The sequence below is a fragment of the Anomaloglossus baeobatrachus genome, chromosome 7 (genome assembly GCF_048569485.1).
Source record: "Anomaloglossus baeobatrachus isolate aAnoBae1 chromosome 7, aAnoBae1.hap1, whole genome shotgun sequence".
Classification (NCBI taxonomy): Eukaryota; Metazoa; Chordata; class Amphibia; order Anura; family Aromobatidae; genus Anomaloglossus; species Anomaloglossus baeobatrachus.
Genome location: NC_134359.1, coordinates 277,485,293 through 277,503,181, shown reverse-complemented (window position 1 = coordinate 277,503,181; position 17,889 = coordinate 277,485,293). Strand labels below are relative to the sequence as shown.

Below are 17,889 nucleotides of genomic sequence, written 5' to 3'. Positions count from 1 at the left end.
CCCGGAGCGAGTGGTCTGGGACCAAGGACGGCTGTACCGGGTCACGGTCCAGCAGGGTTCACCGGAGGCGTGGCCCAGGGACCGACAGTTGGTGGTACCCTATCCGTTCCGGACGGAGTTGTTGCGGATCGCACATGAGATTCCGATGGCCGGACACCTAGGGATCGCTAAGACCAAGGCCAGGTTAAACCAGCATTTCTACTGGCCAAAAATGGGGGCCGATGTGGCTGCCTACTGCCGTTCGTGTGAAACCTGTCAGAGAGTGGGGAAGGCGGGGCCACACCCCAAAGCCCCACTGGTATCTCTGCCCATCATCGATGAGCCTTTCAGGAGGGTGGCTGTGGATCTGGTCGGCCCGCTGGCCATCCCCAGCAGCCCCGGGAAACGCTTCATACTAACGGTAGTGGACTATGCCACCCGGTACCCAGAAGCAGTGGCCTTGTCGTCCATTCGGGCTGACAAGGTGGCCACCGCATTGCTGGAGATTTTCTCCCGAGTGGGTTTTCCCCAGGAAATGCTCACTGACCGGGGGACCCAATTCATGTCCCAGCTGATGGAGGCCCTCTGTAAGCAAGTCCAGGTGCGACATCTGGTGGCCAGCCCGTACCATCCACAGACTAATGGCCTGTGCGAGCGGTTTAATGGCACCTTAAAGCAGATGCTTAAGATGTTGGTCGACTCCCATGGGCGTGACTGGGAGCGGTATCTCCCACACCTGTTATTTGCTTACCGGGAGGTTCCACAGGCCTCAACAGGATTCTCACCGTTTGAGCTCCTGTACGGGCGACGTGTGCGGGGCCCCCTGGCTCTGGTGAAAGAGGCTTGGGAAGGGGATTTGGCCACCCCTGGAGTGTCGGTTATCGAGTATGTTATGCGCTTCCGGGACAAAATGCAGGCCTTGACGCAACTGGTACACGACAATATGGCTCAAGCCCAGGCCGATCAGAAGCGTTGGTACGACCAGAACGCTTGTGAGAGGACCTACCAAGTGGGTCAAAAGGTGTGGGTACTGGTCCCCGTACCACAGGACAAGCTTCAGGCAGCCTGGGAAGGCCCATACCTCGTGTACCAGCAGCTCAACCCTGTGACGTACCTGGTCACCCTGGACCCTGCCCGTGGAAGGCGGAAGCCCTTCCATGTGAACATGATGAAGGCACATCATGAGCGGGAGGCATGTGCGCTCCTCGTGTGCAACCTGCCCGAGGAGGGAGAAGCGGAAACCCTCTTGGATATGCTAGCCCAGGTTAGGGCAGGCGGATCCATTGAGGATGTGGAGGTTGGCCACCAGCTCTTGGAGGACCAACGGTCCCAGCTGTGGGCCACCCTACACCCCTTCCGGGGGTTGTTTACCAACCAGCCCGGAAGGACTGACTTGGCTGTCCATCACGTGGACACTGGGGATCATCCCCCGATCCGGCGTTCAGCATATCGGGTCTCCCTGGAGGTGCAGCAACACATGCGCCAGGAGATTGACGAGATGCTGAAGCTGGGGGTGATCCAGGCATCCAACAGCGCTTGGGCCTCGCCTGTAGTCCTCGTCCCTAAGAAGGACCGAACCACTCGGTTCTGCGTGGACTACAGGGGGCTCAATGCTGTCACGGTCGCCGATGCGTACCCAATGCCACGCATCGATGACCTGCTCGATCAGTTGGCCGGGGCTCAGTACCTGACCATCATGGACCTGAGCCGGGGATATTGGCAGATCCCCCTGACTCGCAAGGCCAGGGAACGCTCTGCCTTTATTACCCCATTTGGACTGTACGAGTCCACGGTGATGCCATTTGGGATGAGGAATGCCCCTGCCACTTTCCAGCGGATGGTCAACACCCTGCTCAAGGGACTTGAAGGGTACGCGGCCGCGTACCTGGATGACATTGCCGTCTTCAGTCCCACCTGGGAGGACCACCTAGAGCATCTAGCACAGGTGCTCAGGCGGATCCACCAGGCAGGTTTGACCATCAAGCCGGGAAAGTGTCAGCTGGCCATGAGCGAGGTCCAGTACCTCGGTCACCGGGTAGGCGGGAGAACACTGAAGCCCGAGCCTGAGAAAGTGGAGGCCATCGCGTCCTGGCCCACCCCCAGGACCAAGAAGCAGGTGATGTCCTTCTTGGGGACCGCTGGGTACTATAGGAGGTTTGTTCCATGCTATAGTAGCCTGGCAAAGCCCTTGACGGACCTCACCAAGAAGAAGCTGCCCTCTGCAGTCGATTGGACAATGGACTGCGAGACAGCCTTCCGGGCCCTAAAGGACGCCCTGTCCAGCCCGCCCGTGCTACAGGCAGCCGACTTCACGCGGCCGTTTGTAGTACAGACCGACGCCAGTGACTTCGGCCTCGGTGCGGTGCTCAGCCAGGTGGACTCTGCGAGCCAAGAGCACCCAGTCTTGTACCTGAGCAGGAAGCTGTTACCAAGGGAAGTGGCCTATTCCACGATGGAAAAGGAGTGCCTGGCCATAGTGTGGGCCCTGCAGCGTCTGCAACCCTATCTATACGGGCGCCACTTCATCGTGGAGACGGACCACAATCCCCTCAGCTGGTTGCACACCGTCTCTGGGACGAATGGGCGATTGTTGCGATGGAGCCTTGCGCTCCAGCAATACAACTTCACCATTCGCCACAAAAGGGGCCGGGACCACGGTAACGCAGACGGGCTGTCCCGACAAGGAGAGGTCGCGGACGGGCGCACGGGGGAACACCGGAGTGTGCTGCCCCCTAGCGCCCTCAAAAGGGGGGAGGTGTGAGGCAAATCCTGGGATATGAAGAGGAATTATGATTTCCAGTCATAATCGCTCTCATCACTCCATGGCCGTGCCCCCTCCCTTCTTGTTCTCAATGTCCAACATCTTGGAAGGTGTCACATCCTAGCAACACATCCCATGGCCATGTCCTGTGATATGGAGATTAGATGATGTGGGAACAATGGACACAGGATGACTCCCTGCCGTGACCCTGTGGTAGGGGCTGCTATCTAATTAGCAAGCTTGGAAGTATCCAGACAGAACGACTCCAGTAAAATATGGTTCAAATCTCGCAAGCCATATTTCCGATAAATATGGCAACCATAAAAATGGTGTCTCTGCATGCGGACGATGCTGGCACACCTTTTTTATGGGAGTAGGACATTGGGAAGTACCCCAGGCGTGATATCAGCCAATGGGGAACTAGTAGACAAGTCATGAGTCCTCTCGTTCTGTAGCTAAATTCATAACTGTCACAATGAGAGCGTTGGCGTCCGCCTACGACGCTCCCAGGCAAAGTTATGGCCCATATTCCATGTTGTGGATATTGTCCATAACTCCAGCCAGGGGTGGAGCAGTGCTCCCTCTGAGGTCACTAAGGTAGGAGGGGACCTGGATTTGCCCAGGTTGATAACCCTACTTCGGCCATTTTCCAGTGTTCTTTCGCCGGGGGTCACGTGTAGGAAACATCTGTGGGAAAGATCCTGGAAACCTGGTCTACAGCGCCCCCCTGTGGCCAGACGCACAAGGTAACTGCTGGAACTGTGTATGCCTGTTTGTAAACCATGCTTTATCTGTAACTGTACTCTGACCTATGTATATTCTGTAGATTCCCTATTGTATATATTGTAGTTTCTAGTGTGCTTTAGGCTGATTAAATTATATAATTAATCTTGGGCTGTTCTGTTATCTCAATCTTGAATCCCACGTCTGTGTGTTCGGCTAATAGTTACCGTGAAGCGGTTGGTGGCAGCGAGTTGTGCCAAGGATTATTGTGGGGAGGCCAGTGAGATTCGGGGAGGTTTTATATATTCCGCCCGCGGAGGTCGGGGGAATATATACCCTACTCTCACCGGGGACCCTTCAATAATCGGCATAAGTAGTATAGCGGCCTCCTTGCTTATTGTCGGGCAATTCCATAATTGGCCTGACTATAAGAGGGGCGCTAGAAAGCGCGTCACGTGCTCTGTCTGTCGGTCGGGAGGTATAAAGGAGGGGTGACCCCCACTTGTTACCCCCCGATTGTGACGTACTGGTAGCCAGCGCGGGGGATTTCTGAGTGACCCCCCCGGTGGTTTGTGACATAAGGATTCATCCTTACCTCAGCCCAGACAAAACAAACCCCAACAGAGGAGGGGACAGTCTGGTTTTCGGTCCTTTCGAGGCTCAGGCAGGTCCCAATTCTACTCGTCCAAAAGGACTCAAAAGGATCAGAGGGGCTCAGATTCTTGGCGGACTCAATCACGCCCAAAAAAGCCAGCCGGAAGAACCGTTACCAAGACGGCTTCCTCATGACTCTCAGCCTCCTCTATCCGCATCCTTGGTCGGTGGCAGGCTCTCCCGCTTTGGCGACATTTGGCTGTCACAGGTCAAAGACCGTTGGGTGAGAGATATTCTGTCTCACGGGTACAGGATAGAGTTCAGCTCTCGTCCTCCAACTCGCTTCTTCAGAACTTCTCCACCGCCCGATCGAGCCGATGCTCTGCTACAAGCGGTGTCCGCTCTAAAGGCGGAAGGAGTGGTGACTTCTGTTCCTCTTCAGGAACAAGGTCACGGTTTTTACTCCAATTTGTTTGTGGTGCCAAAGAAAGACGGGTCGTTCCGTCCCGTCCTGGATCTAAAGCTGCTCAACAAACACGTAAAAACCAGGATGTTCCGGATGGAATCTCTCCGCTCCGTTATCGCCTCAATGTCTCAAGGAGATTTCCTAGCATCAATAGACCTCAAGGATGCTTATCTCCACGTGCCAATTGCGCCAGAGCATCAGCGTTTTCTACGCTTCGTTATAGGAAGCGAACACCTGCAGTTCGTAGCTCTACCTTTCGGGCTGGCGACAGCCCCTCGGGTCTTCACCAAGGTCATGGCACCAGTAGTAGCAGTCCTGCACTCGCAAGGTCACTCCGTGATCCCGTATTTGGACGATCTACTTATCAAGGCACCCTCTCAAGAGGCATGCCAACACAGCCTGAACGTGGCACTGAAGACTCTCCAGAGTTTCGGGTGGATTATCAACTTTTCAAAGTCAAATCTAACCCCGACCCAATCACTAACATATCTTGGCATGGAGTTTCATACTCTCTCAGCGATAGTGAAACTTCCACTGGACAAACAGTGCTCGCTACAGATAGGGGTGCAATCTCTCCTTCAGGGCCAGTCGCACCCCTTGAGGCGCCTCATGCACTTCCTAGGGAAGATGGTAGCAGCAAAGGAAGCAGTTCCTTTTGCGCAGTTTCATCTGCGTCCACTACAATGGGACATTCTCCGCCAATGGGACGGGAAGTCGACGTCCCTCGACAGGGAGGTCTCCCTCTCTCAGGCAGCCAAGGAATCTCTCCGGTGGTGGCTTCTTCCCACCTCATTGTCAAAGGGAAAGTCGTTCCTACCCCCATCCTGGGCGGTGGTCACGACAGATGCGAGTCTATCAGGGTGGGGAGCAGTGTTTCTCCACCACAGGGCTCAAGGTACGAGGACTCGGAAAGAGTCCACCCTTCAAATCAATGTTCTGGAGATCAGAGCAGTCTATCTTGCCCTACAAGCCTTCCAACAGTGGCTGGAAGGCAAGCAGATCCGAATTCAGTTGGACAACTCCACAGCGGTGGCATACATCAACCACCAAGGGGGAACACGCAGTCGGCAAGCCTTCCAGGAAGTCCGGCGGATTCTGACGTGGGTGGAAGACACGGCATCCACCATATCCGCAGTTCACATCCCAGGCGTAGAAAACTGGGAAGCAGACTTTCTCAGTCGCCAGGGCATGGACGCAGGGGAATGGTCTCTTCACCCGGACGTGTTTCAGGAGATCTGTCGCCGCTGGGGGATGCCGGACGTCGACCTGATGGCGTCACGGCACAACAACAAGGTCCCGGTTTTCATGGCACGGTCTCACGATCACCGAGCTCTGGCGGCAGACGCCTTAGTTCAAGATTGGTCGCAGTTCCGGCTACCGTATGTGTTCCCACCTCTGGCATTGTTGCCCAGAGTGCTCCGCAAAATCAGGTCCGACTGCCGCCGCGCCATTCTCGTCGCTCCAGACTGGCCAAGGAGGTCGTGGTACCCGGATCTGTGGCACCTCACGGTAGGCCATCCGTGGGCACTACCAGACCGTCCAGACTTGCTGTCTCAAGGGCCGTTTTTCCATCTGAATTCTGCGGCCCTGAACCTGACTGTGTGGCCATTGAGTCCTGGATCCTAGCGGCCTCAGGTTTATCTCATGAAGTGGTTGCCACCATGAGACAGGCTAGGAAGCCATCCTCCGCCAAGATCTACCACAGGATGTGGAGGATATTCCTATCTTGGTGCTCTGCTCAGGGAGTTTCTCCCTGGCCTTTTGCATTGCCTACTTTTCTTTCCTTCCTGCAGTCTGGGTTGGAAAAAGGTTTGTCGCTTGGCTCCCTTAAGGGTCAAGTCTCCGCGCTATCCGTATTTTTTTCAGAAACGCCTGGCGCGACTTCCTCAGGTACGCACGTTCCTGCAAGGGGTTTGTCATATCGTCCCCCCTTACAAGCGGCCGTTGGAGCCCTGGGACCTGAACAAGGTTCTAATTGCTCTCCAGAAGCCGCCTTTCGAGCCTATGAAGGAGGTTTCCCTTTCTCGTCTTTCACAGAAAGTAGCCTTTCTAGTGGCGGTCACGTCTCTTCGGAGAGTGTCCGAGCTCGCGGCGTTATCATGCAGATCTCCATTCCTGGTGTTTCACCAGGACAAGGTAGTTCTGCGTCCAATTCCTGAATTTCTTCCCAAGGTGGTATCTTCCTTTCATCTCAATCAAGATATCACTTTACCGTCTTTGTGTCCGCATCCAGTTCACCAATTTGAAAAAGGTTTGCATTTATTGGATCTGGTGAGAGCACTCAGGATCTACATTTCCCGCACGGCGCATCTGCGCCGCTCGGATGCACTCTTTGTCCTTGTCGCTGGTCAGCGTAAAGGGTCGCAAGCTTCCAAATCCACCCTTGCGCGTTGGATCAAGGAACCAATTCTTCACACCTACCGTTCTGCTGGGCTTCCGATTCCATCAGGGCTGAAGGCCCATTCTACCAGAGCCGTGGGTGCGTCCTGGGCATTACGGCACCAGGCTACGGCTCAGCAGGTGTGCCAGGCGGCTACCTGGTCAAGTCTGCACACTTTTACCAAGCATTATCAGGTGCATACCTACGCTTCGGCGGATGCCGGCCTAGGTAGACAAGTCCTTCAGGCGGCGGTGGCTCACCTGTAGGAAAGGGCTGTTTGACGGCCCTATCACGAGGTATTCTTTTACCCACCCAGGGACTGCTTTTGGACGTCCCAATTGTCTGGGTCTCCCAATTAGGAGCGATAAAGAAGAAGGGAATTTTGTTTCCTTACCGTAAATTCCTTTTCTTCTAGCTCCAATTGGGAGACCCAGCACCCGCCCTGTTTTTCTTAGGAAGTTTGTTTTTTTCGGGTGCACATGTTGTTCATGTTGAACAGTTCAGTTCTCCGAGGTTGTTTCTCGGGTTGAATTTGTATTTAAAACAGTTATTGGCTTTCCTCCTTCTTGCTTTTGCACTAAAACTGAGGAGCCCGTGATCCCACGGGGGGGTGTATAGCCAGAAGGGGAGGGGCCTTACACTTTTAAGTGTAGTACTTTGTGTGGCCTCCGGAGGCAGTAGCTATACACCCAATTGTCTGGGTCTCCCAATTGGAGCTAGAAGAAAAGGAATTTACGGTAAGTAACAAAATTCCCTTCTTTTTTTCCTTCCACATTGCTTTAGTTACTGTGAAGCACCTGAAGGGTTAATAACCTTCTTGAATGTGGTTTTGAGTAGCCTGAGGGGTGCAGTTTTTGGAATGGTGTCACTTTTGGGTGTTTTGTGTCATGTAGACCTTTCAAAATCGCTTCAAATGTGATGTGGTCCCTAAAAAATGTGGCTTTGTAAATTTTGTTGTAAAAATGAGAAATTGCTCATAAACTTTGAACCCCTCTAACTTCCTTTTTTAAATTTTTTTTTTTTTTTTTTTTTCCCCCAAATTGTTCTGATGTAAAGTAGACATGTGGGAAATGTTATTTTATTAATTATTTTGTGTCATATGTCTCGTTGGTTTTAGAGCATAAAAATTCAAAGTTTGAAAATTACAAAATTTTTGCGAAATTTCCGTTTTTTTCATAAAGAAACGCAAAAAATATCGGCCTAAATTTACCACTAACATGAAGCCCAATATGACACGAGAAAACAATCTCAGAATCACCGGGATCCGCTGAAGCGTTCCAGAGTTATAACCTCATAAAGTGACACTGGTCAAAATTGCAAAAAATGGCCTGGTCTTTAGGGTCAAAATAGGCTTGGGGCTGAAGGGGTTAAAGCTCAACTCTCTACTGTTTTCCCGCCCCGGGCTCTCCAGACCCCTAGGTGGGTGTTTCCCTTCTGCCTGGTCCCGCCCACTGGTGTGTCTGTCCTGCCCTGAGGGGGTGACTAGGGTTTTGTTGGCTGGTTTAACCCTGTGTGGGAGCGGTGTTATGCGGGGGCCTGTTGTGTGTGACTACCTGGTTTTGCCAGGGCGTCACACGTGCCCTCCATTGCGCTCCTGCGCACTGTGATCTGCCCGACTGAGGGAAGCAAAGTAGTGTAATGCGCATGCGCGAGGAAAGGTCGAAGACTCATCCACATGTGCTCTACACTACTTTGCGCTGCCCTCAACCAGGCAGATCAGAGTGCGCAGAAGCGCAATGGAGGCCTCTCTGTGGATGACTTGGGACATGTCCTCCACACGAAGCTAGGCAGGAGGACGACGATCGCACAAAATAGAGGAGGCGCCGGACCGAGAGCAGCGACACCCATCGGACCGGACTGCTCCCCCCCTAGGTATTTTCACTGTTGCTTTATTATTAGGTTATTATTCCCCCCACCCCACCCCAATAATGTCTGATATGGTAAGGGGCTGGTGTATTCGCCTTTCCACAGGTTGTAGCAGATAATGGTTATTTCTGGGCGGCACGGTGGCTCAGTGGTTAGCACGGCAGTCTTGTGGTGGCTCAGTGGTTAGCACGGCAGTCTTGTGGTGGCTCAGTGGTTAGCACGGCAGTCTTGTGGTGGCTCAGTGGTTAGCACGGCAGTCTTGTGGTGGCTCAGTGGTTAGCACGGCAGTCTTGTGGTGGCTCAGTGGTTAGCACTGCAGTCTTGCAGCGCTGGGGTCCTGGGTTCAATTCCCACCAAGGACACCATCTGCAAGGAGTTTGTATGTTCTCCCCGTGTTTGCATGGGCTTCCTCCGTGTACTCCGGTTTCCTCCCACACTCCAAAGACATACAGATAGGGACTCTAGATTGTGAGCCCCAATGGGGACAGTATTGCCAATGTATGTAAAGCGCTGTGGAATTAACAGCGCTATATAAATGAATAAAATTATTATTAATAATATTTCTTCTCTTACAGAACAGCGTCTGAATGTGACGGCAGAGAACGACTGTCGCCGGCTGCACTGCTCCCTGCGGGACCTCAGCTCCCTCCTCCAGGCTGTCGGCAGGCTCGCCGAGTACTTCATCGGGGATGTGTTTGAGGCGCGCTTCAATGATGCCCTTACGGTTGTGGAAAGGTAATTCCTGACATAACCCCGCCTTAAAGGGGCTGTCCATTACCTTTAAATTGATGAACCATCCGTGGCATCGGTCGGCATATCCGACCGGTGAGGGTGCGACACCTGGAACCTTCACAATCAGCTGATATTGATGGCTTCTCCTAAGAATAGCGCATCAACCAATAAAAAAAATAATGGACACCCCCTTTAAAAAAAAATAACTAAAATGTAAGGACTGCAGACGACATTGACGTTCTCATCCATCCCCTTCCCGCAGGTTGGTGAAAGTCACGTTATACGGCTCCGAGATCAAACCGTACAATATGGAGACGGCGGTGCCTTCGGTGCTGAAGCCGGACCTGGTGGACGTGTGAGTATTTCATCCCGGCACCGTTGCGTCTCCCGTCTGAGGCTTCTACTTGGCAGGCGGCTGGCGAGTTGGCGGCTTGGCACGCTGTATTATTGAGGAGTACAAGGGAAGAGTATAAATAACATATCCGCCTATAGGTCTGTACATAACCTCTGCGGTGTCTATCTTTTGGCAGCCATGCCCAGTCCCTGGCAGCGTTACAGGCCTATTCGCACTGGCTGGCTCGATTCTACAGCGAGGTGCAGCACCAGAACCCCCAGCAGTTCGTGTCCATCATCTCCTCCGCGATGGAGGCGCTACCCTCACTCATCAGCACAAAGGTGAGTCCTAGTCGGAATTAAAGGGACGTTCCTGTTGCCGGATAATGGCGTCCCTTTTTATTAAGTTGCCGATTACCATATTTTTCAGTTTATAAGACGCACCCCAAATTTAGAGATTTTTAAAAAAAAAATTGAGTCCGTTTTATAATCTGGTAAAGTTGGGGCGGTGTTGTGGGGGTCACAGGAGGCAGGGGCAGTGCTGGGGTACGGCAATGCTGTGGGCGGTGCAGAGGGGAGCACAGATGCTCTGTGCTATGTGCTCGCTGTGGGCGATGAGACACTGGCTATTCTGAAGAGGTCAGCGGTGCGGTCTTCAAAGAAATGGCGGCTGGAGTTGGCGCATGCGCAGATGAGAGCTTGAGTCAAGAGCTCCGTCCGCGCACGTACCGACTCTGGGTGCCATTATTTGAAGCGCCTATCACCGACTTCTTCAGAATTGCCCATGCCTCGCTGGCCGCCGCACAGGGCGACATCTTCAGAATGGCCCATGCCTCGCTGGTCGCCGTACAGGGCGACCTCTTCAGAATGGCCCGTGCCTCGCTGCCCGCCGCACAGAGCGACATCATCAGAATGGCCCATGCCTCACTGCCCGCCGCACAGAGCGACATCATCAGAATGGCCCATGCCTCACTGCCCGCCGCACATAGCGACATCATCAGAATGGCCCATGCCTCGCTGCCCGCCGTACAGGGCGACATAATCAGAATGGCCCATGCCTCGCAGCCCGCCGCACAGAGCGACATCTTCAGAATGGCCCATGCCTCGCTGCCCGCCGTACAGGGCGACATAATCAGAATGGCCCATGCCTCGCAGCCCGCCGCACAGAGCGACATCTTCAGAATGGCCCATGCCTCGCTGGTCGCCGTACAGGGCGACATCTTCAGAATGGCCCATGCCTCGCAGCCCGCCGCACAGGGCGACATCTTCAGAATGGCCCATGCCTCGCTGGTCGCCGTACAGGGCGACATCTTCAGAATGGCCCATGCCTCACTGCCCTCCGCACAGAGCGACCTCTTCAGAATGGCCCTTACCTCGCTGCCCGCCGCACAGAACGACCTCTTCAGAATGCCCCTTACCTCGCTGCCCGCCGCACAGAGCGACCTCTTCAGAATGGCCCTTGCCTCGCTGCCCGCCGCACAGAGCGACCTCTTCAGAATGGCCCATGCCTCGCTGCCCGCCGCACAGAGCAGCGCTTGCAGCACAGCATTGCCCTGCTTCCCTTGACCCCTCTCCACCACCCCTGGTAAGCTACATTCAGATTTTAAGACGCGCCCCTCATTTTTCTCTTGAATTTTTGAGAGGAAAAGTGTGTCTTATAATCCAAAAAATAAGGTAAGTACTATGGGGGTAGTTCCAGGTGTACCCCTCTTAATAACTCCTTTTAGGGGTGACCCTTAAGGCCCCCTGCCCCCTTGCTGACTCTCTCAATTCTTTCTAGGTACAAGAAAAGCTGCTGCTCTCTGCGTGTCACCTGCTGGTCTCTGTGGCTACAACGGTGCGGCCTGTTTTCCTGATCAACATTCCCGCCGTCCAGAAGGTGTTCAGCCGCGTGACAGACAGTTCTGCGCAGAGACTACCGGAAGAGGTGGGTTCTCTCCTTTCACGCACCGGTCCACATCGTGGCTTTGCCATTACAGTGATGCAGTGGCCATAGTGTCCGAGTGTTGCTGGCTACGAGCTTGACCTGCAGCATCTGAGGGTGGCGCTCCTAGGGTAGTAGATCTGATGGACTGTGACCCTCTTATCTGCTGCTCAGTAGGAGTAACACAAGCCCACCAGAGATGGAAGACCCTCCGTCTTCCATAGGGTGCAGAGGCATGTGATTGGTGACCTCCTGTAATTTAGGGATTAAGACCCCGGAGCCTCTGAGTGCAGGATCTTTTCCCAGGCTGCATCTTATAAGGATCCTTCAAGATTACCAAGTGTGATCTTTTCTTGGTCATGGTGGTTGTGTTCCCTCGGACACGTCTGATAATCCTTTCCCCCTCCTGCAGGCTCAGGTGCTGCTATGTCGTGCTCTGTCTAACGTCCTCCTTCTCCCGTGGCCAAATGTCCCGGAGGGCGAGCAGCAGTGGGCAGAGCGCTCCAGCCATCATGCCAACCTCCTCAACAGCTTGACCAGAGACTACCGCCATCTGAAGGGCACGGCTCCTCCGCAGAGGAAGGGACAGCTCGAGGCCAGTGAGTAGCCGAACCCCTCAGTTATGATTGTATTCCTCTGTGATCTATCACCTCCATTTTTATTTTCTTATTTTCTTCCGTAGCCAAACGTGTCATCTGTCAGACCCTGGGTGTGTTGAAGGACATCGTGGAGAACATCTCCGGGGAGGGCACCAAATCTCGGCAGATCTGCTACCAGTCTATGCAGGAGTCGGCTCAGCTCTCCCTCGCTCTTTTCCCAGCATACATTCACCAGTCGGGTATGTGGATCCTGTGCTTGGTTTCTGATGGATTTTTGAAGGCTGCAGCCAATCAAGAGATGCTGATCAGCTGCAGTGGTCACGTGGCATCCATTGAAGGTTTAGGAGATTCGTTTAAAGGGGTTGTATCCCCTCTTTCTTTGTCGCTCCATTGGGAGACCCAGACAATTGGGTGTATAGGCTATGCCTCCGGAGGCCGCACAAAGTATTACACTTAAAAGTGTTAAGCCCCTCCCCTTCTGCCTATACACCCCCCGTGCTCCCACGGGCTCCTCAGTTTTTCTTCAGCGCTCTATTGGGAGACCCAGACGATTGGGGTATAGCTACTGCCCTCCGGAGGCCACACAAAGCACTACACTAAAAAGTGCAAGGCCCCTCCCCTTCTGGCTATACCCCCCCGTGGTATCACGGGTTCTCCAGTTTTCAAGCTTTGTGCGAAGGAGGTCAGACATCCACGCATAGCTCCACAGATTTTAGTCAGCAGTAGCTGCTGACTATTTCGGATGGAAGAAAAGAGGGCCCATATAGGGCCCCCAGCATGCTCCCTTCTCACCCGTGGATGGTGTTGTAAGGTTGAGGTACCTATTGCTGGTACGGAGGCTGGAGCCCACATGCTGCTTTCCTTCCACATCCCCCTGAGGGGCTCTGAGGAAGTGGGATCCTGCCGGCCTCAAAGCTCTGACGCCGGGCTCCATCCACAGACCCATTTGAACCTGCTGGATACGGAGCTGGAGTACCGTTCAGGGACATGGCCCTGCACCATTACAGGTACTCTGTGTCCCCGTACACACAGGCACAGCACACTCCAGACTTGCTGGGTGTGCTAGTGCGCCGGGGACAGTAAAGGGTTACAGTCACTGCAGCTTTGCTGAGTGACTTTGTGTTTTGGGAACTACCGCGCCGGACGCTCCGGGAGCGGCGGCGCGGCTGGGACTTGTAGTTCGCCGGGGACTGGGCGCCGACCGCGCTTTTACGGCGGCGGCGCTTATAAATCCAGTCCCCGGCTTCTGCGGCCTAGTGCCGCTTCGTTCCCGCCCCCTCCCTGTCACTCAGGGAAGGGGACAGGCGCTGAGCAATCAGCAGCGCCGAGGGCTGGAGCCTTTTTACATGCTCCAGCCCTCTCACTGCACACTGTCGGACGCCGGATTCCCGCTCTGCAAGGGGGCACGCCCACGGCCCGCCCCTCCTCACACGAGCTGGGGAAGAAGCCGGCAGCCATTACTGCAGTCCGAGCTCGGACTTTCGGCACCAAGGCAGGACGGTGGCGATCATACACCCGCTTATAGGCGGGCGGTAAGAGGCACACATAGTGCTGACCACGATATAACTGCAGTGTGTACATGTGTTGTTTTTTACTGCATAGGTCGCTATATGCCCGCTTGGGGAGCGACACATCAGCAGCAGGAAAGCAGGTGTGCTAAGGCACAGGCTTTCTAGGCTGCTTGTATTGCACGACTGAGGTGTTCATTTGTGTTTATGCTTATATGCTATACATTGCACTGTACAGTCGCTAGTCTTAGCTATATTCTCCTGGAATGGCTAGACTACAGCAGCAGAAAACCAAGGGTGCTGGGGCACAGGTTTTTTTCTATGCTGCTTGTATTGCATGGGCTGCAGTGTGCATTTGTACTTGTGCTTGTATGCTATACATAGCACTGTATGGTCACTCTTCTGGGCCATATTCCCCGAGATGACTAGTCTACAGCAGCAGAAGAGCTGGGGTGCCAGGGCACAGGCTTCTATGCTGCTTGTATTGCATGTGCTGCAGTGTTCATTTGTACTTGTGCTTGTATGCTATACATTGCACTGTAGGGTCACTCTTCTGGGCTATATTCCCCTAGATGACTAGTATACAGCAGCAGAAGAGCAGGGGTGCCAGGGCACAGGCTTCTATGCTGCTTGTATTGCTTGTGCTGCAGTGGTCTTTTGTACTTTATGCCTGTATGCTATACATTGCAATGTACGGTCACCAATCTTGGCTATATACTTCTAGATGGCTAGTCGGCAGCGGCAAAAAAGCAACACAGATTTCAGTGCTGTTTTTACTACATGGGATGCTGTTCATGACACCGTCCCATTGTGTGCATGCTCCCCTGTAGCACGTCGTCTGCCGGGGTCTCTAGCACTTCGTCTGCCGGGGCTCTACTAGTTGTGGCCAAAGAAACCTCCTGTCAACCCTGTCCATGGACAGGGACGGAGTAGTCATAATATAGAGACTTGCACCCATGGGCAATCTACTTGACCAAAAGGCAGCTCTTCAGGGCTTTGTTACTGACATCGCTCTCAATCCGGATACACCGGGTGGTAACGCCATACGGAATGATCCTATACCGTCCATCAATGGAAGGTTGGATCTTTCTCCCTCAGCTCCCCCAGTGGAGATAGGAGACGAACAGGAGAAGTTCCTTTTCAGTATCTCACGCAGATATTGAGTATTTTTCTGGCCACGCTGACTTCAGAGAAGCAGTCCAGGAACACCACGCTTACCAGATAAGCGTCTTCTCCAAACGTTTTTAGGATACACGTTATCCCTTTTCCCCTGACGTGGTCAGCGCTGGACCCAGGGTCCAAAGGTGGATTCTCCAATCTCCAGGCTTGCATATAGAGCCATAGTTGCACTGGAGATGGGGGCTTCACTTAAAGATGCCATTCACAGACAGATGGACTCTGGTTGAAATCTGTCTAGGAGGCTATCGGCGTGTCGGTTGCTCCGGCATCCACAGCCGTATTGGCAACCTAACCTTTTCAGCTGTTCTTGCGCAGCTGACCTTGAGCAGGGACATCTGTACCGCAGAGGCGTCCGTAACCCCGCAATGTCTGCACTGCGACTTACCCTGTTAATACTGTCCTAAAAGTACAGTCGAGGTTTCGGTCCTTCCCAAGCTCCGGCAGGTCCCAATTGTCCTCGTGCAAAAGGGCTACAAAACCTCAGACGGGCTCAGATTCCGGCCGGGCTCAATCTCGCCCAAGGAAGGCAGTCGGAGGAACCGCTACCAAGGCGGTCTCCTCAGGACTCTCAGCTCTCTCTCTCTCTCTCCGCATCCGCGGTTGATGGCAGACTCCCCCGCCTTTGGCGACATTTAGCTGCCACAGGTCACAGACCGGTGGGTGACGGACATTGTGCTCACGTGCACAGGACAGTGTTCTGTTCTCGTCCTCCGACTCCATTCTTCAGAACGGCCCCACCTCTCCACCGAGCAGATGCCCTGCTGCAGGCGGTGGACGCTCTAAGAGCAGAAGGAGTGGTGATCCCTGTCCCCCCTCAGGAACGAGGGCGAGGGTTTGTACTCCAATCTCTTTGTGGCTCCAAAAATGGACGGTTCCTTCCGTCCTGTTCTGGTCCTGAAACTGCTCAACGAGCATGCGAACGCCAGGCGGTTCCGGATGGGATCCCTCCGATCCGTCATTGCCTCAATGTCTCGAGGAGACTTCCTTGCCTCAACAGACATCAAAGATGCCTATCTCCACGTGCCAATTGCTACGGAGCACCAACGTTTTCTACGTTTTGTGATAGGAGACGAACATCTTCAGTTCGTAGCTCTGCCATTCAGTCTGGCGACAGCCCCACGGGTGTTCACCAAGGTCATGGCAGCAGTGGTAGCAGTCTTGCACTCTCAGGGACACCCGGTGATCCCGTACTTGGACGACCTACTCGTCAAAGCACCCTCCCTCGAGGCATGCCAACGCAGCCTGAATGTTACGCTGGAGACTCTCCAGACTTTCGGGTGGATCATCAATTTGGCAAGGTCAAATCTGTCTCCGACTCAATCACTAACGTATCTCGGCATGGAGTTTCATACTCTATCAGCCATAGTGAAGCTTCCGCTGAACCAGCAGCGTTCACTGCAGACAGAGGTGCAGTCTCTCCTTCAAGGCCAGTCGCACCCCTTAAGGCGCCTCATGCACTTCCTAAGGAAGATGGTGGCAGCCATCGAGGCAGTTCTCTTTGCGCAGTTTCATCTGCGCCAACGGCAATGGGACATTCTCCGCCAATGGGATGGGCAGTCAACCTCCCTGGACGGGAAGTCTCCCTTTCCCTGACGGCCGAGGACTCTCTGCAATAGTGGCTTATTCCCACCTCATTGTCATAGCCCCCATCCTGGGCAGTGGTCACGACAGATACGAGTCTGTCAGGGTGGGGAGCAGTTTGTCTCCGCCACATGGCTCAGGGGACGTGGACTCAGCAGGAGTCCACCCTTCAGATCGATGTTCTGGAAATCGGGGCAGGGTATCTTACCCTATTAGCTTTCCAGAAGTGGCTAGAAAGAGAGCAGATCCGAATCCAGTCGGACATCTCCACAGCGGTGGCATACATCAACCACCAAGGAGGGACACGCAGTCAGCAGCCTTCCAGGAAGTCCGGCGAATCCTCATGTGGGTGGAGGACACAGCATCCACCATATCCGCAGTTCACATCCCGGGCGTAGAAAACTGGGAAGCAGACTTCCTCAGTCACCAGGGCATGGACGCGGGGGAATGGTCCCTTCACCCGGACGTGTTTCAGGAAATCTGTTGCCGCTGGGGGGTGCCGGACGTCGACCTAATGGCGTCTCGGCACACCAACAAGGTCCCGGCATTTATGGCACGATCGCGCGATCACAGAGCTCTGGCGGCAGACGCCTTAGTGCAAGATTGGTCGCAGTTCCGGCTCACATATGTGTTTCCACCTCTGGCACTCTTGCCCAGAGTACTGCGCAAAAATCAGATCCGATTGCAGCCGCGTCATACTCGTCGCACCAGACTGGCCGAGGAGATCGTGGTACCCGGATCTGTGGCATCTCACGGTCGGCCGACCGGGGTCACTACCAGACCGACCAGACTTACTGTCTCAAGGGCCGTTTTCTCCATCGGAATTCTGCGGCCCTGAACCTGACTGTGTGGCCTTTGTGTCCTGGATCCTAGCGTCTTCAGGATTATCCCAAGGGGTCGTTGCCACCATGAGACAGGCTAGGAAGCCCACGTCTGCTAAGATCTACCACAGAACGTGGAAGATTTTCTTAATCTGGTGCTCTACTCAGGGAGTGTCTCCCTGGCCATTTGCATTGCCTACTTTTCTTTCCTTCCTACAATAGGAGTTAGAAAAGGGCTTGTCGCTAGACTCCCTCAAAGGGCAAGTCTTAGCACTATCCGTGTTTTTTCAGAAGCGTCTAGCACGTCTTTCTAAGGTGCGCACGTTCCCGCAGGGGGTTTGTCATATCGTACCCCCGTACAAGCGGCCGTTAGATCCATGGGATCTGAACAGGGTTCTAGTTGCTCTCCAGAAGCCGCCTTTCGAGCCTCTGAAGGAAGTTTC

At 54.0% G+C, this 17,889-nt stretch overlaps 1 protein-coding gene across 1 annotated transcript in view; it reads left to right on the top strand.

The window, feature by feature from the left end:
* The window catches only part of XPO6 (exportin 6), a 143,799-nt gene that overhangs the window by 81,945 nt on the left and 43,965 nt on the right, over positions 1-17,889 (top strand). Inside the window, 6 exon segments of the mRNA XM_075319780.1 lie at positions 9,345-9,504; positions 9,764-9,856; positions 10,032-10,176; positions 11,615-11,761; positions 12,171-12,357; positions 12,441-12,596. Of these exon segments, the coding sequence (XP_075175895.1) occupies positions 9,345-9,504; positions 9,764-9,856; positions 10,032-10,176; positions 11,615-11,761; positions 12,171-12,357; positions 12,441-12,596 (888 nt within the window).